Raw genomic sequence first — 21,630 nt, 5'->3', positions numbered from 1 at the left:
AAAACCTCAAAACCTTCAACAAACCTGCTCTTTTATCTATGCTTTTTTAAACATCTTAAATTATTAACAATTATGAGAACATAGTAGACATCAATATTATAAAGTGGATTTCAATCCTAACTCAATTCCATAAAACCGGTTTGTAAAGTGAGGTTTGCACCAACTTATATATAATGAAATGTTCTAATTTCTAGTCGATGTGAGATCTTTAACTCACGTCGAGAGTGGCAACTCGTGTGTGAAACAACATATTATGGATGGTCTGATAACGGTCTGATAGCGGGTGGCACGATAGGCCCAACAAACACTCATTAGGATAAGATTTAAATGACTTTGATACCATATTACGAATTGGACTTTAAGCCTAACTCAACCCTATAAACCCGACGTATGATGTGAAATTTGCACTCACTTATATATAATGAAATATTCTCATCTCTAATCGATATGCTTGTATCCATCTCTAATCGATATGCTTCCTTTAATAATCAAAATTACATCCTAAATGTATGATTACATAATCCTCATTCTTTATTCCTGAGGCACGAAATCTTTAGAGGAATTTTTGTACAAAATTACTAGTTACAATAAAAATGCTACACAGGTATTTGATATTTGGTTGTATAGTTGATCATGTATTTCAGTGGAAGTGATCAATGACCAATGATTACTCGTGCATGCCATTGTCAAGTTGGTGATCATAATTACTTATGTAAAAGTTATTTACTTATCCAATGTCATTTTATGACATTACATTCAGTAAGTAATAATAATAGCAAGTTTTTCCCTTCTATTTTGTGTCATTTAAATTTCTAAAACTATGTAACACTTTCCAATATAAAAATATATAGTTGCAATTATAAAACTCAATGAATTATTTATAAAAATATGGGTGTTTTATTCATATATATATATATATATATATATATATATTCTATCATGAAAACTGGTTGAATAGTCATTTTCTTAAAATACATGACAAACAAAACAATAAGGAAAAATATATCAAAAATCACATTAAGTTAGGAATCACTGTAGAAGATCATTAATAATATATTTTTTCACCTTTGATTTCTTAATTGGTACTCTTCAAATAATTTTTAGTATCAATAAAGTCTTATACAATTAATAGATAATTGTTTTTTTTAAGTATGTGGTCAGAACTTAAATTCTTATGTGTGTGAAAAACTTTATTGCAATGTATAATATTTATTTTATTAATTTCTATTTCTTGAAGAAAAAAACATAACTTTCTTAATTAGTACTTTAAAATAATGGTTAACAGCAATAAAATCTGATACAATATTGATACATAAATAAAATGAAATTTAAAAAATAACATTCAAAATTAATTCATATTATATTAAAACTTAACTTCATAAGATCGAAATTGTGTATGTGACTACGTATTTATAGATGATTCGATAGTAAGTAACTTGATAAATATAACAAATTATCGTTGTAATTTACTTTAAATGACTTTAATAACATATTAAGAAGTGAATTTTAAGTTCAATTTAACCTTATAAAACTGGTTCATAACATGATATTTACGGGGTCAGTTATGTATTAGATATTATGAAATATCTTTACATGATCTCTAACCTATTAAAATATTTATTTCTAATTAGTATAACATTTAATATTAGGGGTTGCATTTATAAGAAGAGTTTAAAAAGTAAGGTTTTGTTCTTTCACTTTCTCTCTTATCAAGTTCTCTAGCACATTTTCTTCTATTGTTCTTTCAATTTGCCTTCATCTTTCACTTAGATTCCATAACAAGCTATGACATACTTTTTCCCAGCTTCTCCTCTCAATTCATGGTTTTTTTTTTCCAACATTGATAGTGGGTTTTCTCTTGTTTAGGGTTGCATTAGGGCTTTATGAAATTGAAGGATTGTGGTAGATAATGAAAGTGTTTTAATTAGGAGTTAAGTTTTGAGCATGTATATGAAAAAAGGTTGTAAGAGAGATGATGTTTGGTTGAATAATTTGATGTAGCTAAGAAATAGGACGTAAGTGTTGATTGATTGAAAATTGGAGGGTTAAAAAAATGGTTAGCTATGGCCTCTTGTCATAGTCAAGATCAAAGAGTTTAGAGAGACATAAACAACAGTTGGTGTTAATTATGTGGTACGTGTGCTCCCAAAAATATATGAGAAGGTAACGTCCCATTCAAAAAGATAAGTGGGTTACAAATTTAGGAAAAGGGATCCCCTCCGACACACAGGACAATTTGTGGGCCGTCTTAATGGGCCTAAACACATTCAATCATCACAAAAATATGACCAAAAACAAAGAATCAAGACAAAACCAAAATAGTGTTTTGGATAGAAAATAAGTTAAGAGGTTCCTTCAAAAGTTTTCCTGTGCCAACAAACACACTCTCATCAAATTCTTTTCCCCACAATAATATTTATTCTCAAATATTAAAATTGAAAAAACCAAAGTCTCCATATTAATTGTTAAAAGTCGATTTTAATATTTAAATTTTTTAAATAATTTTAAATGAAGCATAACCTTAGTTGCACTTCTGTATTTCCATACTTTTCTTTTTGTCACAACACTTTCATTCTTCTTCATTCGTAATGTTTGAGACAGTATTTTCATCATTTGATAAGATTAACGAGAAGATTTGTTGTATTCGACGTTTTCAGTGTGATTTATTTTATAATTTTGTACTTTATTTTTGCATATCGTTAGATTTTTTTTCTAAATTTTGTGGTTTAAAAAAAAATAAAAATAAGTGAGAAAAACACAATTATCACAAGTAAAGACATCATAAAAATTATCTCAACCACCAATATATACTACCAGTCACCACAACAACCAATATCACTTAAAAAATAAAAAGAAGACACTACATTTCATCATAGTCAGAAGATTATTTTTAGAATTTAAAAAAAATATAAAAGTAAAAGAAATAAAGACACACAAGTGGTGGAGGGAGAATTTTCCGTTGAAAAAACTTCTAACCCGTTCACTAACCAAGTCATAAATTGTATCAATTTAGTCTAAAAAAACAAATTGGTCTTGTCTGATTCTACATTAGACCAATGAATCATTTTGATTTAATTTAAAAAAATTAAAAAAAATTAAATTTTAAAAAATTAAATAAAATATTTATTTTTAAAGGTTAAGTCACACAAATAAAACTAATTTGACTAATTTTAATTTTTAGATGTAATGATGTGATACCTAAATGTTAACATATGTATACTTCAATTAAATATTTTTAATTTTCAATAGTTTACAAAATATTGTTATTATTATTATTGCTTAACACAGGTACGTCCAATTTAAACTCATTTGAACTACCAACCAAAAGAATTAAATTAAAATTAATATGCTTTGATTTATACTATTATTATTTTAATCTAATCTATTTTTGGACTAGACCTATAGTTTTCACAAGTATTTTTTATCTATCTCCATTACTGTCTTATCTCATATCTCCCTTTTATTTTTCTCTTTATTGTTAAAAGGGGTTATTAAAACTATCACATTATTCTTACCAAAGTTTAGAAACTATAGATATATTTATACCACCAGTGTGTCCTTAGTAAGTAAAGTCGTCTTTTTGGTAACAAAATCCTGAAACACAATAAAAAAATAAAATAAATATATCAAACAATTTAAATCTTTTATAAGTTTATTTTTAGAGATAAGAGTATTGGTTAGTTACGAAAAATTATTTAAAATTATATTTCTTTTTTACCAGTAATAAATAATAAATAAATAAAAATTATTTCAGAGATATTTAATTTTTATAAATTTTTTACAAAATCTCACAATAACCAATTTATCACCATTTGCAATTGTAATAAATTGTTTTCTAGTCATTTTGACATAAAAAAGTGAAGTAATGTACAGTTGCTCCTAACAATAATGAATGTACTCTTAACTTTTATGGATATATTATAGAGGACTTATCTATTGATTCAATCATTGTTCTCAGATAATTAAGTTCCTTTTTATAGAATTTCTGACTTAACACTGAGAAAATGAAAAAAAAAATGTAACAAAGAAAACCTATTTGGAAAAAGAACAAAAAGAACTACATGCATGTATATTAGTGATGACACGTGATGGTATGTGCAAACTTTATTGACAATTGAAGTGCCAAAATTTTGATAACTGGAATTCACTTTTATGATCAACCATTCACCTCACAGACAATGAGAAAGGTGATAATACAATAAAAACATGACTCTCAAAATTGGAAGATCTGATATTAAATTGAACAATGTAATAAAATATAAAATTACTTTATTAATCACAATCATACCAATTAAACTCTCAATACTTTTATTTATAACAATCAAATTTTAAAAAATAAGAAAATAAAAATATATTGAAATGAATATGAAGATTTTTCTTTTAATTACTATAATATATTTTTATTATAATATATCTCACCCTTTACAACAATATTTTTTATTAATTTGATAACAAAATATTATATTAAAATCACATTTAAATATTTTATCACAATGATAATTTAATAAGAGAATATTATATTACATTCAATATTTTTTTTATTAAAATATATTTATATTAAATAATAATTTGATAATAGAATATCAAAGGTTAATATCAGTTTTAATATATTTAAATTGTTTTTACCCTTATGCTTCCAAAATAAGATTGTTAAATTAATATAATACACTACATGTATCGAAAAAGAAATAAAATATTACTTGATTATAACGAAATCATATTGAGTAGGCGAAATTTTTAAGCATTTTGTATAAATTATGTAAATAAAGGTTGTTGACCATTAGTAAGTCCACATATGTTTTCAATTTTTTATCATCCCAATTATTAAAATTATAATAAATAACATCGAATCCTAAAAGTCCATATGTTTTTAACTACTATTTAATTTTTACAAAATCAATTGTTCAAATTTTAAATCTTGTTTGAAATTAGATATTTAAAATTGAGAAAATCCTATTTAAAGTGCTGAAAAAGTGATTTTTTCATCTAATCTTATATTTTCAATTGAGAATTTTTTACATTTAAGATTATGGCTAGTCAAGTTCAAATTTTTTAAAATCTTTTTCTTAATTTATTACTTTTATCAACTTTGAAGTGGTACTATTTACAAACATATTATGGTCAACATAATAAAAAAAAAACCCTCATCAATAGGGTCATAGAATATTCTTCACCAAAGGAAACAAGTATACATATCTAACTCCTTCTTCTAAAATAATTGAATTGATTTAACTCAAGTTCATCCTCTTCCACACCTTTTTTTTTCTTTTTTGTATTATCTCAAGTTCAACATCATCAACACAGTGTCTTTAATCACATCATCCAAACATATTGAATTTGGTATTTTATATGTAGAAGTCTCACTTTCTTAAGTTTCTATATATAGATTCTCAACAACCAAAAATAAAACTGAGAATAATTTTCTTAGAGAAATTTTATTATTAGCTGTCAATAGCTAATAATAACATTAAATATATTGTTTTCATATTATACTTTTTATTATAAGAGTCATAATATATTATATTTTTTATGAGTTTTATTATAATTAAAATCACATCTTATACTATTTAAATTATATTGAGTCGCATTTATTTCAGTTTTATTATTTTTAACAATTAATAAAAAATAATTTTTATAGTTTTTTTATAATTCTTTAACGATTTTATTCTTAATGTTTTGGTAACGGATTTTGATTAAAAATTGTAATAATAACTAGTTATTTTTACTGTCATAAAAAAAAATATTTCTAACAATGATTTTAGTATAATTTTAAATTAAAAATTATATTTATAAACTCCACATTTATAAAATGAAATCGTGTTTTTAATATATAATTGATCAACTCTCGTTATTTCCAAAAAATTTGATCTATTTTAGTAATTTGAAAAGGCAATTACAGTAGATTACATTTGTGAAAAGAATCCCAATGTGGAGGCAAAATTAGAAGAAAGATGAAGTAGAAAAGTTAGAAAAATGAAATGGGTTGTGATATTGAAGGATGAAAAAGATGCATAATTGTCACATGAAGGTGTTGAACTATTGGCCCTACAAAGCCATGTGATTTGGAGAAACCATTAAGTGGATGAAGCTACTAAAGGTGTACTACAATGTCACCAACATGCATAGGTTAAAATGAAGGTTTGTGAAGGACAATTTGAGCAAACATGGTTGCTTAGATTCACACCCTATGCTTATAGCTTTAGTCCTTATTTGTTAGGGTTGAAGGGATGGTAGACCTGCACCTTTCTCCTTTCCTTCAAGAACCAAGGCATTCTCATACCAAAGGTAAGGCCAAAATAACCCTTTTGCTCTCACCACCCACATCACACATTCATCATTTTTCTCATACAAACCTCACCAACCATCTTTCAACCTACATGTTACCTTCAACAATCCAATTCTTATGGTTTTGCTAAAACCACAATGCTTTGTAATTGATATCTATATTGCAGCTCAGGCACAAATGGAGGCAGGGAAGATGTTATGTTCAACCTTCTTCTTTGGTCCTTTTGCAACATGTGCTGTCATTAATTTTGTTCTTGATCATACAAAATATTATTATCTTTTACATTAACTTGCTCCTTTAAATATAAACTACTACCAGTTTCTGATACTGCAAAACATTATTAAATAAGTCCTAAATCAGGAGTCCAACACTACTATATTTTGACGGTTGATTTGGTTGAATTGAAGAAAAAAGTATAATTGTTTTTTTTAGTATTACTCCGTTTTTTTAAGTGTCGTTTAAAGTTTTTTCTTAAAGAAACTGAAAATATAATAAAATATATAAGATGTTTTTCCCTTTTACTTTTATATTATAACAAATACATATATGAAAATTGATTATTAGTTAAAATATAAGGATATAAATAATAAAAAAAAATTAAACTTTGAAAATGACAATTAAATAGGAACATAAATATCCTATAAATTTAAAAAAATAATGATAGTATATAGTATTTTTTATCAGGCCAAAGTGGAGAGTTTAAAAAAAAATACTTTCTAGATTCCATGATCCCAAAAATGATAAAGTGAATTTTTTTATATTTATGAAAATGTGGAAGGAAATTATGGAGGTGCCAAAAAAAATCCCCATTACATGACCTAGAAGAACTAGTTCTGTAAAACCCATAAAGAAAAGTCTTGTTAGAATTCCAACTATGGGCTTAGCTAATAATTGGGGCTAATTCTTCCTGCACCAGACACCTACACCAACATCATTTTTAAAATCCCAAATCCCAAACTGCCCTTATCACTTTTGTTTTAAAGAAAAAAAAAATCCGAAGGAGTTCATTTGTTTTGGTGGAGACGTTGAGTGTGGTAATGGTGATGGATGCATTGCAATGGCGTAAAGGTGTTTTTTCAGGGTGTCTGAAAAGTGACTAAAGGATGTAAATATTCTGAAGTATTTAGTATAGATTCTAGATATTCACATCCAAAAATAATATAAAAAAATGGATCTTAAAGTCATTGTTGAGTATCTTAATAAGCCCATGAATAGTGATATTCGGAAGTCACTTATAAGTTGAAGAACAAATCTGAAAATGTATTATTTGTGTCAGGGACATGAATTTCCAGAATGTTAAGGACAAAATAGTTAATTTTCCGTGTTGGGTGCAGGTCAGTGGTAAGAACGTTTCCAAGGTAACAACTGTAAGCACATTGTAGCCAATGGTAGGCTAATTTTTTTAGCATTAGTAATTTTACCCACACCCCCCACCACAAAGAGTTTATACATAAATATCACACTAAAAAAAATAAATTAATAGTATACATTCTAGCATCTGGCTTGTAGTGAACGTTAGAAATTTGGGCAACATAAATGAACAGAACCGTATACCTTGACACTATCTCATCTCAGGTCTCTTGATAACCCCGTTGTTTTGATACAATGATCAGGATTGCTGTCTCCTTTGGATCCATCCATAGTAATTTGTCACCTTCTTTTGTCAAAACTTGCATCAGCCATTTTCATGGTCTGCGTTCTCTCACACTCGCAACTTTTCTCTTTTTTGAGAACCCAGTTTTCTTCTCAAATCGCTTTCTTTTCTTTTCTTGCTTTTGGAATGACTGTCCAACTAAGGAAGGTTGTTGTTTCAATGCAAAGCTTTTTGCTACGTGCCCCAAGTGAAGTTTCTTGATCATAAATATTCTTTTCAACTCACCACGATGGGCAGCGTATGCGCGAACCCACGAGCAAAATGCCTTCTTAGCAAGTTTATCCACCTCGGGCTGAAAAAGGACAAGGCGAAAATTGTTTAAATGAATGAATAAACAGAAACATCAAAGAATCCCCTTCATGTGCGTTTTTAGCTAAATCTTAAAGGAATATAACAGCTACCAAAATTAAAGACGTGAGGGGGATAAATATTATTATGCATGTGCAGTATGCCTATACATCTTTCATTTAGTGCATGCTTGACTGATAATTAAGCACGAGATCGCACACAAGAGAACCATCATTCCTTTCCACATTTTTTATATTATAAACATTTCATAAGCTTTAATTAAATAGTAGAGGTAGTCCTTGACTTCCGACAAGAGTATAACTTTCTATATTCAATTTTTACTCAATTTTAAAGATGACAAACTTGAGGGCAATTTGTCTCTTTAATATATTGGAAGTGTAACTCCTGGGTAAGGAATGGCAATCAACAGCCTGAAGGAGGGTCAAATCTCCAACATCATTACACACCCAAGTCTAACTTCGACCAATACAAGTTGAGCTACGAGCTTGTTGGCTACTTCGCCCTTGTTTTCCAAGGATCAAGGGTAAACTAACCATTCACCATGCAGAAACAAAAAAACCAAGAGAAATGTGACAAGCGCAGGTAGCATGTACCATAACTCAAATAATCAAATCCAAATAAGCTTTCTCACACCATGTACAATTAAAACTGCTCATAAATTTAGTTATCAGTATTATGTACAACAATAACCAAGTCTTAACCAACAGGCTGCAGTTGGCTACAGGTATCAATTGAAGGCATTAAGCTCAACTTTTTTTAAACCCCTAGGGTCGGCCTAGTGGTAGGGGCCTTGGGTAATACTGTGCATGAGCTTATAGGTTCTAACCTCAATGCATTCACCTCACCCTTTTAATTGGATTATCTTCTATTTGATCCAACTTATTGCAGGAGTCTTTATTGGTCAACTTATAGTATGACTACATTGCCTTAGATAGTCATCTTCTCATTTGCTTAGCATAATGGGGGGAGTAAGATGGGGGATCTACAGGTATAACTGATTCAAACCTTCACTGGAAGATATAAGGAGGAAAAGAAGGGGGAACTCTCAAAGCCATAGGTTCTTGTCCACCATGAATTAGGGGTTATTCTAAATTAAAAGCGGAAGATTTAACATGGATTTCTGTCATCTTCTCATTTTCTCAGAGCATTGTAGGGAAGCAAGATGACCAACAGGTAAAAAACCTTAATTGGAAGATTTAAGGAGGAAAAGAAGGGGGAGAACCCTCAAATCTATAGCTTCTTCCCCACCCTTAAATTTTGGAGTTAATTCTAAGAGAAGAAGATTCAAAAAGGTCAAGAAAGTTCCCTTTATTTCCTCACTTCAGCACCCAGACAGAGACAATCCACCTCCTGCACTCGAGGGCCTAATTTTCCAAACAAATCTATCGGGCCTTTTATTTTGATCATCAGTAGTTTGAGTTCTATAGCTTAGAAGAACTAAACCACCATGAAATGTTTTGTTCTCCAAGGGTATGATTGTTTAATTAAACTTTGATGCCATATTTTCCAAGTTAAGGATTAAAAAGTTAAAACTAGATAAAACAAGGACACACAACAAGGTGCAGAGTTCAATGAGATTGGCGGTGAAGATGACCTTCGACATGATGAAAGCTTCAAGTGCCTTCTGGAGACAAAGGACCCAGGGATGTGAATCTAAGAACACTGACTTCTTTATGTAGTTCTTTTGTCCATATAGTGGAAAACTATCCAACACTTTGAGGACAGGACACTCTGTGAGTGAGACACCATGTGTTTCCAACTCCTGTAAATAGTCTATCTCAACTGGTTGCAGAAAAAGCAACGACTCTCCTTTTTCACCCAGTCGAGCAGTTCTACCAACCCTGCATCGTGAATTCATGATAAATCAGAAATAAGATATATAGCTTTTCAATGATAAAGAAAGATTGTAAAAAATCATAATGGAATAACTGGGAAGATGCTCTATTTGATCATTGATTAAATCATAGTCGAACATCTAGAACCCAAATCATAATTTTATGCTTTGGGGAAAATAACCTTTAAATTTTATTACAAAACAATCGTGGGATAAAGCAAGTGAAAACAATGCTTAAAACTTAAAACCATTAGAAGAAGGATTTTACATTTTCAAATTTACATTGGTCCTTGCTAGCTTACTTCACATGAAAGTTTTAATACAATAATAATTATGGTTTGAGGATCATTTAACTATACATGATACTAATTTACTAATTGTAAAATAGGGGTAGATAAAATTGGCATTATCTATAACGCTGACACTCTAAAAAACATTATGAACCGCGGTATTAGAATGACATCAGGAAAACAAATGATGCAAGAGTTCTAAAACTATTTTTTTACAATAATGCTTCATTCAACTTTGTTTCGTATTTTGCATCACATTTTATCTTGTTGATCTCCAAGCCATTATTGACAAGACTGATGTAACAAATGATCTCCAAGCCATTATTTGATCATTGATAAGCCAAGTCATACTCTAACTTGTAACAAATTATCGGCTTTAATGTGTAATTTTGAGGTTAAATTATGTATGAATGTTTAGACGAAAAGTTCAACGTTCATATCTGCCAATACTCTTTTTTAGCAACTACGCTCGTTATTAATGGACCCAACTCCTTGTTGGAGCTTTATAGCACAACTTTTCTCTATTATTGGTCATGTTTATTAAATACAATCTCAAAAAGAATCACAAGTCACATAAACATGTTAAAGCATGTTAATATATATAACACAATATGAACAAGAAAAAAGAAGAGATCATTAACGAAAGAAACACCCATCATTCATCCCCCCACAAATAAATCAAACAAAAGGAAGTCAACTGTGAAAATAGGCAGATACCTATGAACATATTCCGTAGCTTCCCCAGGAGAATCATATTGTATGATGCATCTAACCTTGGGAATATCCAGGCCTCTAGCAGAAACATCACTAGTCAAAAGTAAAGCAGATTTCTCAGTTTTAAAGGTCTGAAAACTGGTTCTCCGGTCCTCCTGCACCATATTACCATGTAACCGAAAAATTTTGCATCCAAGAAACTTCTGTCGGGTCCCTTCTGCTTGTGAATGGGATGAAAATTGAAATTCACTTAACAGTGAATAGTGAAAATCTACAGCATCGCATGTTGAAAAGAATACAACAACCTGTGGAATCATGATGTCACTTACTAAGTACAAGATTTTGAATTTGTAACAACTTTCATAAGTGGAAAGATAGATGCAGATTCATTCATGTTGAATATAAGTTCCAGTCTCATAGCCCAAATAATATGGATCCTGTTTTTTTACAAGTAAAATTTCCATATACATGAGATATTTTTGTCCTTACTCTTTATGTCCATTTTTGTTCCAACATTACACCAAAAGTATAAGATTATTCATAGTTCATTCGTGCCATTATATACCTATTTAACAAAAACAATTAACAATGGAAAAAAGAGGAATGTGTACAGTACAAAATATACTAAATTAGAAACCATCTAAGAAATAGATTCAAGGAATATAGGCAAGAAATGAGAACGGAGATTAAAGTGAAGCTTTACCTTTTGTGAAGGTTCCCTTTCAAAGAGATGCTTTAAAATTGAAAGAAGTACAGGTAGCCGTGTACCACAAGGCACTGCATAGTAATCCAATTAGAAATTCAAGATCCTAAAATAGTATCTAAAATTAGAAAGCTCACTGAAGAAATTTCTAATTTATCACATACCTTTCATGTATCTCTGAATCAACTGTATAGGAACTTTGTAATCTCCAACTGTTGGCATTTTACTGGAATACTGGTCTTCATTATCTTCATCAGATTCTGAATGATCATTGCTTACAGGCGTTGAAATTTGTTCTATTTTCTTCACATCAAGACCAACCATCACTGGATTTTCCAGACTAATTTTAGCAAGGTGGTTCACTTTCTCGTTTAAGGTAGCAGATAAAAGCAAATTCTGTCTTTGAATTTTAGAGTTTCTTGGAACTGTATTCTCTTGGTCATCATGCAGTGTTTTCCTCGAACCTAAAAGATCTAGTATTTCCTCTATATCTTTTCCAAATCCTAATTCCAAAATCCTGCAAAAAAATATGATACATTAATTCATTAATGAGACAACATATAGCAATGAAAACAATCCATCAAGAAATGAGCAACATATTTACTATACAGTATGCAGTATGTAGTATATATGTTGACTTATGTGACAGCAAAACAATTGATGAAACCATACCGATCAGCTTCATCAAAAATTATCCAGCGCAGATTTGAGTGCAAGAATGATGTTGTATTCTTTAAGTGATCCAAAAGACGCCCAGGAGTTGCTATTAGAATTGATATTCCTGAAAAGGAAACAAAAAGGTTATAAATATGATCAAGTAGAATAAGTCTTACTTCAAGTTTAAGATACAAGAAAGCACAGCCCCAAAGTATCATGACACAGATTTCTCTGATACACAATTTTTTCTTTTAAACATAAAAAAAATATTATAAATATCTTCTACTTTCTTCCATAACAATTTCAACTCCATCATTTTCATGATTTTACTGTTGAACAACTAGAAAACAAACTTAAATGACAGTGTTCAAAAAGGGGGTATGTATGATGAATACACTTGATGACACGATTTTTACCTTTGCGCAGCCTGGCTTTCTCCTTTGATCTATTTTCTCCACCCATAATGTATCCTGGAACAATCCAATGAAACCGATGCAATAACTTCTGAAGAATTTCATAAACCTGCAAACATAGCTCACGCGTTGGTACAAGAACCAACGCTATTGCCCATAAATCAATTAAATATATAATTAGTATGAGAATAACTTGCCATAAGAATAAACAAAATGATATGTTTTGACACTATAAAACAGAGAAATTGATATGTTAAACAATACTTTCAAGAACAAAGTTTGATATAAGTTTTCATGATGCATTATTTTATTTTAAATATTATACATGTATAGAAAATAATGTGTCTTCACTTAACAGCTTAAGCCTGTAGATAGTTTGTAATTGACATATAATCAAGAGTTCAATCCCTTCTATTCTTATTCTAATGAAAGAAAACGTCAATATCAACCTCGTGATGAACAATAGTGTTGGGAATTTGGTCTTTGATATATCCCAATGATACCATACAATCTATATACCTAACACCACCCAGTAAAATAAGGATTTTGTCACTGTTTATAAGCAAATTCCACGTGGGTATGTAAGCATACATAACTGCTTATGCTTTTCCTTTTTAGGAGAGTTGGTCATTGAAATTCCAACTTTCACTCTCACAGTCCCACTCCTCTATAAAATTCACGCGAAGTTAATGGCTTCGAAAACAAATCCAAAGTAACTCGACAAATAACGAAGATAATGAATGTCACAATTAACAACATTCATCTTATTAAAAGCATTACTTGCATTATCTTCTAAGTCATCACTACTTCAAGATGGACAATGAGTAGGATATAAAAATCACCATCCTCAAATAATAAAACTGATGAAAATCTACTCAAAAGACCATTTTGCCAAAAAAAAAAAACAATTACACAAAGGAACTAAACATCACTCAAAACAAAAACAAAACGCACCAAATGTCCCGTCAGAGCGCTGAATGCGATTTTCATAACCCTGCAAGTGATGAACAATCGGAGCGAGATAAGCAGCAGTCTTCCCCGTGCCCGTTGCAGCATTTACCAATCTAAAATTCCTCATTAAAGAATCCAAGTAAGATTTTCCTATAAAAAAAAAATCTCAGCAAAAAGACACCAAAAACTACAATAAGGATACGCATGACGCCCAGAGAGAATAACAGGAATCGCTTGAGCTTGCACCTGCGTCGGAACTTCAAACCCCAACCTCTCTGTAAATAATAAAAAATTAAAAATCAAATTGTGTCACACTCTCAATAAACCCAACCAAAATTAAATAACCCAAAAAAAAATACCACGAAGTTGTTCACACAAATTGGAATCAAGGCCAAGGCTGGAGAAGGAGCATGAAGCAAAAACGTTGTCGTTGCTGCCATTACCCTCGCTTTTCACTCCCTCGCTAAGCTTCTTCGTCACCATTATTTTTTCTCTTATTCCCTTCTACGGGAAAGGGTTTACGAGGTTTTATAATTTTGGACCGAGCTTTTGGACAAATATTTGGGTATTTCTTCTTGCACTCCTACATTTTTTTTCCTGTACCCCTACATTCTTTGAAATACTAGAATTAGGCTTCTTCTTCCTGCACCCCACAATTTTCTAAATCTCAAAACTGACCTTGACCTTTTATTTGAAAAAGGGCACCGTGGTTCCTGGAAATCGGGATCTGGGAGTGTTCATCAACTGAATCATTTTTTTTTCGGATGAGGGGGTGTTTCAGAAGTAAATTTTGCATAAATTATTGATATCCGGATTGCTGAATCTGGAAGCCTAATTCTGTTACGGATTGGTAGATTCGGAATGTTTTTTTTTTTAATTATGTATTATTGATAGATCCAAAATGTTCTTTTTAATGATAGATTTTTGAATCTGAAATGCATATTTTGAAGTATGGATTAATGGATCCGAAATTTTACCGAAAGTGCCCATCCGAAATTTTTCCGGATTCCATGATCCAGAATGCAAAAAAATAAATACAGTTCAAGTACATTTTAGGGTTTTTAAAAAATAATAAAGACAGTTTGGTCTTTGCATAACATTGTGGGGTGCAAAAAGAAAAATGTAGGGTACAGGAAGAAACTGCCCTAGAATTATCCTTGATAACTTTGGATGATTCCGAAATAGAAATTCTATGAGTTAAAGGTGTTTTCGGAATAAGAGTTTCATAAGCAGAAGTGTATTTTCAAAATAAAAAATATTGAAGGCAAAAAAAATTCTGAAATATTCTTTTCAGAACATATTTTTTTAAATTTTTCACAATGATAAATATTTGAAATTCATAAAATTTGTTTTGAAAAATATGTTTCAGAAATATTTCATAAAAAACAATTTGGAAGTCATTTTGAAAAGGGGTAAAATGATCTTTTCCGAAAATTATGCGGTGCAGGAAGCCATTTGTTGGGGTGCAGTGAGAAACACCCCAAATATTTTGGGCTAAATCCCAGTTAGGCCCATTAGTGTGAAGCAATATATTGCAGGGGCTGAATGGGTTGGTTGTTGGGGGTTATAATGGGAACGACGGAGGAGGTGGTGGAAATAGAGAGGTTGGAGAAGAGTTTGTTGGAGGAGAATGAGCGCGACGCGGAGGCGGTGCTCTATGCGGCGTCGTTTCGGGAGATGGAACAGAGTTTCGTTAAGTACCAAACGTTGCAGTGGGTGCTTTACTCGGTGTTGCTGATTCTGGCGTGGGGCATTGGATTCCTCATGTTGCTTTATCTCCCAGTCAGAAGGTTCATACTGAGGAAGGATATTCGTTCTAGAACCCTCTATCTCACTCCAAATGCTATTGTTTACAAGGCACGCATACTCTCTTCTGTTTTTACCTTGTTGTGATCGCTATTTATTTTTGGTGAAATCAGAATTTTATGAATGTGTGGTTGTGTGGCACAGGTTACGAGGCCGGTGCCATTTCCGTGTTTTGGAGTGCTGAAGAAGGAGAAGCACGTTTTGTTGCACTCTGTGGCAGATGTTGTGGTTGAACAAGGTGCGGTTTTTTCGGTTTTCTTATGTATTATTGTGCTTTGGTTTGGAGAAGGGATGGGATGAAATGTAATGAAAAAAAATTATATTAAAATTAAAATCCATTAAATGAAGTTTTTTCTCATTTTATTTAAATATGATTTAATGGTTTAGATTTATGATTCTTATTTAACCGGTCTTCTCCATAGAGCTGGAGAAAACCCTTGTGGAACACTTGATTATGTAAGATATGAGAATTATAATTGTGGACTCTGTCTTCTTTTGAGTCTTGTGAAAGAAAAAAACATGGTTGGGTGCGGAAACTCCTTCCATCTAGATTCTCCAGAGAAAATTAATCATTGGCAATGGTGGATACATTGTTGTCAATTAGTCTGAAATTGTTTTTGATATGACTTTTTAACTGTGGTAGTTATACTTAATACCATGTATGACCGTTTCTGATAGGATTACTCTTTGTATTTACATTATTTATTCTTCTATTCAATTAACACTATCTGTGTGATTGTTTCTTTTCTTGTTTTTTTATTAAGTTTTCCTATATCTAGTAATTGTTGTATGGTCGTATGGTTTCAATTTCTAGTTGGTGATTGGTTGTGTCTATTCATAGGATACTTGCAATCACTTTTTGGTGTCTATTCTCTTAGAATTGAAAATGTTGGAGTTAGAAGGCCACCCAGCGATGATGTTAAAATCCAGGGGGTTGCGAACCCAAATGCTTTCAGGAAGGTAGGTATCCTTCTTTTACCCACATATCCAAAAACTAAAACCGTTTTAGTCAGAAATTTCTCGCGGTTCCCGTCTTCCTCATCAAGTTGATAGCATGGCTTATGTGGAACTGCTCTTTGCAATACTTCCATTATTTTCAGGCAGTTATGATGCGTCTATCAAACATGAGAAATGAGGTTATGTCAAGACAGGTTTCTACATTTGAAGATGTTCCACACCATCTGATGGTAGGTCATCACTATGCCTGATTGTGAATAAATATAAAACTTTTTATTTCTTCTGGGAAGTGGGTGACCGATAGTGTTAAGTCATTAACCCGGTAAACCTTTATATTGCTTAGCACTCATTGCTCACGTTGCTTACTTTTTGTCTCTGTCCCTCTCAACTTTCATTGTTTTCTGTAACTTTCAGATGTCTCCATCAAAGTCATTGAAACATGATTCTAAACCTTCTGGGGAGCAGCTACTAATGCAGAAACTAGAGGAAGTTGGAAGCTCTGTAAAGGTAGAAAATGTACATGAGATATTGTATTGTTATCTAATCAATGGCATCGAGGATGAGAAGAAACAGGAAGTTTAATAATTGGCCCGAGGTTGAAATAGAATAAAAAGTCACGAAAAGGAAAAGGATTTAGTTGCATGTATCTGAACTGAAGTTGATTTTTTTTCTTTTGGTTAAAAACCCGGGTATGTTGTTTATTGCAGAGAATACAATATTTATTTGAAGAGCAACAATCTCAAACAACAGAATCCATCGATGGAGGTTAGTGAATTTTATGTAAAAATAGAATTCCTGTGTTTTTTAATAATTGCTGTAATGTTTTTTACTCAGACGCATTCCTATATGTTTCTCATAAATACTTTATTGGATTATTCAGCGTATTTATGCTTTAGTTTATGTATTATATGCGAGTAGCATCTACCAGCTACACAAAAATGAATTGGTTTATTGACACCATTACATAATGAGTTCGCTCTTGCGTTCTTCTTATTCTTGGTGTTTGATTCTGTCACGGTTGTATGTATTCGGCTTTACATTCAAGGGCTTTTCTACTTTCATATATGAAAGCTATATTAAAGAGATTCACATAGGTAGAGGAAACATGATACAAAGATTTATATCAAAAACAATTTTCAAGCCAGACAAAGATGGAATTTTTTTCCAGATACCAGCATAGAATTGAGTGATTTATTGTGCTGACTTTGCCTGCGTTGTCTATGTATGCTAACTTTGGATTGGACACACAGGTGCGTTGATATTGTAAATAACTGTCAATATCTCTTCCTCGGGCAGTTTTCAGTTTCAACAAATATTAGTGCTACTTTGTTAACAGCCCCTAGAAGTGTATGTTTGACGCCACCTGCAAAATTGTAGCTATTTATTGTGTTACTTTGTATCCCATAGCTCTCAAATTCACCTTGTATTTCTGTCTTTATACAACAAAAATTGTACATCTTGATCGTTATGCAGCTTGAAGGTAATCTCGAAATGAATACGTTTCAAATTTTCTATATGTACAGTTGATTATTTCTGATGTAATACTTTTCTCCCGATGTTTTATTTTATTTTCATGTAATGGAGAGTGAGAAGCTTTTTGTACTGTACTAGTAGTAATATCCTATCCTTTGTTTAGAATCTTGTTATAATATTAAGTAACGTGATTTTGTTAAATTTTTATGTTTAGTTTAACGTTAAAAATTAATTTTAGATTTGGAATTGATTTGGACTTTCTAGAATCACAATAAAATACTTATTAATGTAATTTTGTAAGTAGTTTTTCTTTTGTTTAGTTTCATGTTACCATCTCTATATTTCGTAAAATGACACACTATTCATTGAGTTAATAGATACTTGGATTAGAGTTTATATACTATATATAAATTATAAGCAAGGAAAATTATATTTCTAGCATTTTTTATAGTTGACAGACACGTGTCTTTTTTCCAGATTTTAGTTTTTTACGTATTTTAGTGTTTTAAATTTCATAATTTTAAATAAAATTATCATCAACGTTGTCACTATTATAAGAGTGGAAAATTGAATGATAGAAAACAGTTTGTAGTGTGTTTTTTCTTTGGTTTATGCATTAGGGTTTATGCTTGTTGCCTGTTTTTGGTATTGATATCAGTTGTGAATAAACTTTTTACCTCTAAATTTTGTTTTCTGATTCATGTTTTCTCCTTGTTTTCTTGTGCTATGTAATGTTGCATTCTCCGTTTTTTTGTGTTTTTTTCTTTTTATTTCGTTTTCAGTGCATATTGTTGAACTGTTTTCTGTGTTTATGATTTTTCTATGGTTTTTTTTTATGCAAATGGTTCAATACTGTTTATTTTCTTTTCTAATGCATGTATTTCTAAGTATCTTCTGTTGAAATACAACATCTAATAAAATTAATTTCAGAAGTAAATTAAACTCAATCAGAATGTTTTTTAGTATTAATTTAATTTCAAAATTTTGTAAAAGTTATAGATATACTTACTTTTACTTATTGGATATATATATATATATATTAATAATTAATAAATGAATAAATTTAGTTCAAAAAAAATTATGTACTATTATTCATGATTTAATAATGAAAAAGTTAGTTATTAATCAATTAAAAACACTTAAAATTGGTAGATTAGTTTTCCTCGATCAAAAACACAATTTAGTTTATTAAGGTCTTGAGATGACACATTTAATATATTAAAATTTTGGTTTATTGAATTAAAATCATTAATGTTTCAATGGCTTTTAAATTGGCATTGTTTAAAATTTTCTATTCCATTTCAATATGTTAAAACTATTAAAACATTGCCTTGTATATGAAACAATTCATTATTTATTGTTTTTAACCAAATAAATTTGATGCATTCCATGGTAAACTGTTGCATTGATGCTTCTTGCTTTCAAGCTTTCAATTAATTAAAATGTTACTCGTCATAATGTAGACAAGAATTTTGTACAATTTCTTGAAAATATTTTTAAACTTAAATCACATTGCTTTTAAGTGGTGTGCTTATGTTTGGGTAGATCTTTGTCTTTTTCATGTTTTTCTATGCTTTTATTGCACCAGTTACCATGACCTCATCCTTCAATTCACCAAGAAATTGGATGAAAAGCTTTAGGTCAACTGGTAAAATGCTTAGAAAATCTATTCAACTTTCACATACCCATAACAATTCACCTTTTCTATTTTCAAAAGTTGGGTCAATAGAGGTTTGACTTGATAAAGATGAGGACAAATTTAACAAATTCATACAACGAAGGACATATTTGAGGTTGGGTTTTTCAAACATAATACTTGTGCAACTAAAGACTTTATTAAGGCACAAGCGTATAAGAATTGTTTATGAGGTTCAAATTCTAAAGTTAAAGAGTTAAATGTCGAAGGAATGAAGATAAAAAATAAGATTTTGACTTTTATCATAATATGACATTCCCAACTGAATTAATCATGTTCTTTTGAATAAGGGTATTTGGTATTTTTGTATTACATAAAAAGTTTATTGAAGACAACTCAATATAATTCCATCAAGGATAATATATTCAAGTCAAAGAAGTTGACTAATTAAAAGTTTTCTTATGTTTTTTTCATTTTAAATGTCTTAAATCATTTCAAGCTATTCAAGGGGAGTCATTTGAAATGATGAGAAACTCATAAAATAAATGATGTAACTTCACATAAAAGTGGGATTTTATAAGGCTATTGTTCAATAGTTTAAAAAGAATGGGTGAGTCTATAAAGTTAGATAGATTTTGTTGTTGAGCAAGAAGAAGAATTTTATTTTAACGATGTCTGATCAAAATAAGAAAAAGATGAGTGATATGTTGAGAACTTGGACATTGGACATCTCATGAATTTATAAAATATTCATTAATCTTTAAAAGACTTGCATTTTATTTTCTCTCTATTTTTTTTCCATTTCTTTTAATCTTCCTCTTGACTTTTTTTTTATTTCTTCTTCTTATCTTTTCTTGTCATACTTGTTTTAATTTTTTTCTCATCTTGAAGCTCTTTTTGTCTCCTTTATTAGATTATTCTCCAATCCTAATCACATCATAAGTTCACATATCACAATGTTTTTGTAAACTCATTCATCATACTTATCAAAATTTCTTAAATAAATAAAATTAACTTTTTTCTTAAAAAAATGTTAATTAGTGTACAGTGAAAGACACCAATTTATAATTATAATATTACATAATATAATTTTAAAATTATTTTATTTTTAAAAGTATTTCTTTTTTAAGTTGTAATCTAATATAAGGTTGTCATCATCACTCATATAAGTGTATATCACCACTTATGTATGTTTTCTCTATTTTCAAGAAAATATTTATGTGACATAATATAATTTTAAAATTATTCTATTTTAATAAAAAAAATTCTTTTTAGTTATAATCAGATGCCAAACATATCACTTCTAACTATTTTATATGTTTTCTCTATTTTCAAGAAAGTCTCATTTGCTCTTTCCATGTACCATCCTCTATCCTCATGTACTATCCTCCATCCTTTGTCAAGGGTCATTCATTTGCTAAACAAATTAAAAAAAGTTAGCTCTGGTAATCATACAATTAGTTAGATATTAAATATAATCATTAATTTAAACATCATTTTGTTGTGAGCTCCAATGGAATTCAAGTATATGAAGAAAAAGTCAAAACTACAAATGCAAATGACTTTTACGACATAGTCGCACCTGTTAATAGATATTAAAGAAAAATATATATTTTCAATGAAATAAGGAATAGAAGTTTGGCTTATACGCCCAGTTATCAACCTGTTCTTGTGTCGATCTTTCAATGACTAACACTGAAAACGAGGTTGCATTTCTTAATCTCATTTCAGTTAATAAGCTTCTTCCATTCCATATAGTGGAATCACTAAAGTCCAAAGAAGTTCAACTTATTCTGACTTACAAAGTTTACTTATAATATAACTCTAGTTAGTTTCTAATTTATTTCAATAAATTCCAGTTCAACTTATATAAGAAAATAATAAAAAATTGTAAGAAGAAAAGATGTTTCTTATTCTTTTATATATATTACGTCATTCATGTATAGG

General features: G+C 30.1%; 2 protein-coding genes across 3 annotated transcripts; one reads left to right on the top strand and one right to left on the bottom strand.

Moving 5' to 3' along the window:
* Positions 1-7,633: 7,633 nt before the first annotated feature.
* Positions 7,634-14,330, bottom strand: LOC137821403 (DEAD-box ATP-dependent RNA helicase 17). 2 transcript variants are annotated; one of them, XM_068625988.1, is made up of 10 exons: positions 14,171-14,330; positions 14,014-14,086; positions 13,815-13,924; positions 12,864-13,007; positions 12,463-12,571; positions 11,955-12,307; positions 11,791-11,864; positions 11,091-11,392; positions 9,844-10,090; positions 7,634-8,232 (listed from the first exon to the last, which is right to left on the bottom strand). In XM_068625988.1, exons 1-10 carry the CDS (start codon positions 14,292-14,294, stop codon positions 7,972-7,974), a joined length of 1,797 nt encoding a protein of 598 aa, XP_068482089.1. In that variant the 5' UTR covers positions 14,295-14,330; the 3' UTR covers positions 7,634-7,971. The 2 variants fall into 2 exon arrangements, with proteins under 2 accessions (XP_068482089.1, XP_068482090.1); XM_068625989.1 differs by having other exon boundaries at positions 12,864-12,969; positions 14,171-14,314.
* A 1,034-nt stretch (positions 14,331-15,364) lies between these two features.
* On the top strand, positions 15,365-18,181 carry LOC137821253 (uncharacterized). Its single transcript, XM_068625758.1, has 7 exons — positions 15,365-15,668; positions 15,762-15,855; positions 16,459-16,577; positions 16,718-16,804; positions 16,989-17,081; positions 17,282-17,339; positions 17,825-18,181. The coding sequence occupies exons 1-7, from the start codon at positions 15,381-15,383 to the stop codon at positions 17,839-17,841; spliced, it is 756 nt and encodes a 251-aa protein (XP_068481859.1). The 5' UTR covers positions 15,365-15,380; the 3' UTR covers positions 17,842-18,181.
* Positions 18,182-21,630: the final 3,449 nt, after the last annotated feature.

This window comes from Phaseolus vulgaris, chromosome 9, assembly GCF_000499845.2.
Source record: "Phaseolus vulgaris cultivar G19833 chromosome 9, P. vulgaris v2.0, whole genome shotgun sequence".
Classification (NCBI taxonomy): Eukaryota; Viridiplantae; Streptophyta; class Magnoliopsida; order Fabales; family Fabaceae; genus Phaseolus; species Phaseolus vulgaris.
Note: the sequence above shows the minus strand (reverse complement) of the source record. Positions and strands in the feature narration are given on the sequence as shown.

What these genes read in the sequence shown, in the direction of transcription:
- LOC137821403 (XM_068625988.1), bottom strand. Translation starts at nt 14,294, where the DNA reads ATGGTGACGAAGAAGCTTAGCGAGGGAGTGAAAAGCGAGGGTAATGGC. An exon ending in AAAGGGAACCTTCACAAAAG is followed by an intron (nt 11,393 to 11,790) that starts GTAAAGCTTCAC and finishes ATGATTCCACAG; the next exon opens with GTTGTTGTATTCTTTTCAAC. An exon ending in AAGCTTTCATCATGTCGAAG is followed by an intron (nt 8,233 to 9,843) that starts GTCATCTTCACC and finishes GTCCTTTTTCAG; the next exon opens with CCCGAGGTGGATAAACTTGC.
- LOC137821253 (XM_068625758.1), top strand. Translation starts at nt 15,381, where the DNA reads ATGGGAACGACGGAGGAGGTGGTGGAAATAGAGAGGTTGGAGAAGAGT. An exon ending in ACCCAAATGCTTTCAGGAAG is followed by an intron (nt 16,578 to 16,717) that starts GTAGGTATCCTT and finishes CATTATTTTCAG; the next exon opens with GCAGTTATGATGCGTCTATC. An exon ending in ATGTTCCACACCATCTGATG is followed by an intron (nt 16,805 to 16,988) that starts GTAGGTCATCAC and finishes TGTAACTTTCAG; the next exon opens with ATGTCTCCATCAAAGTCATT.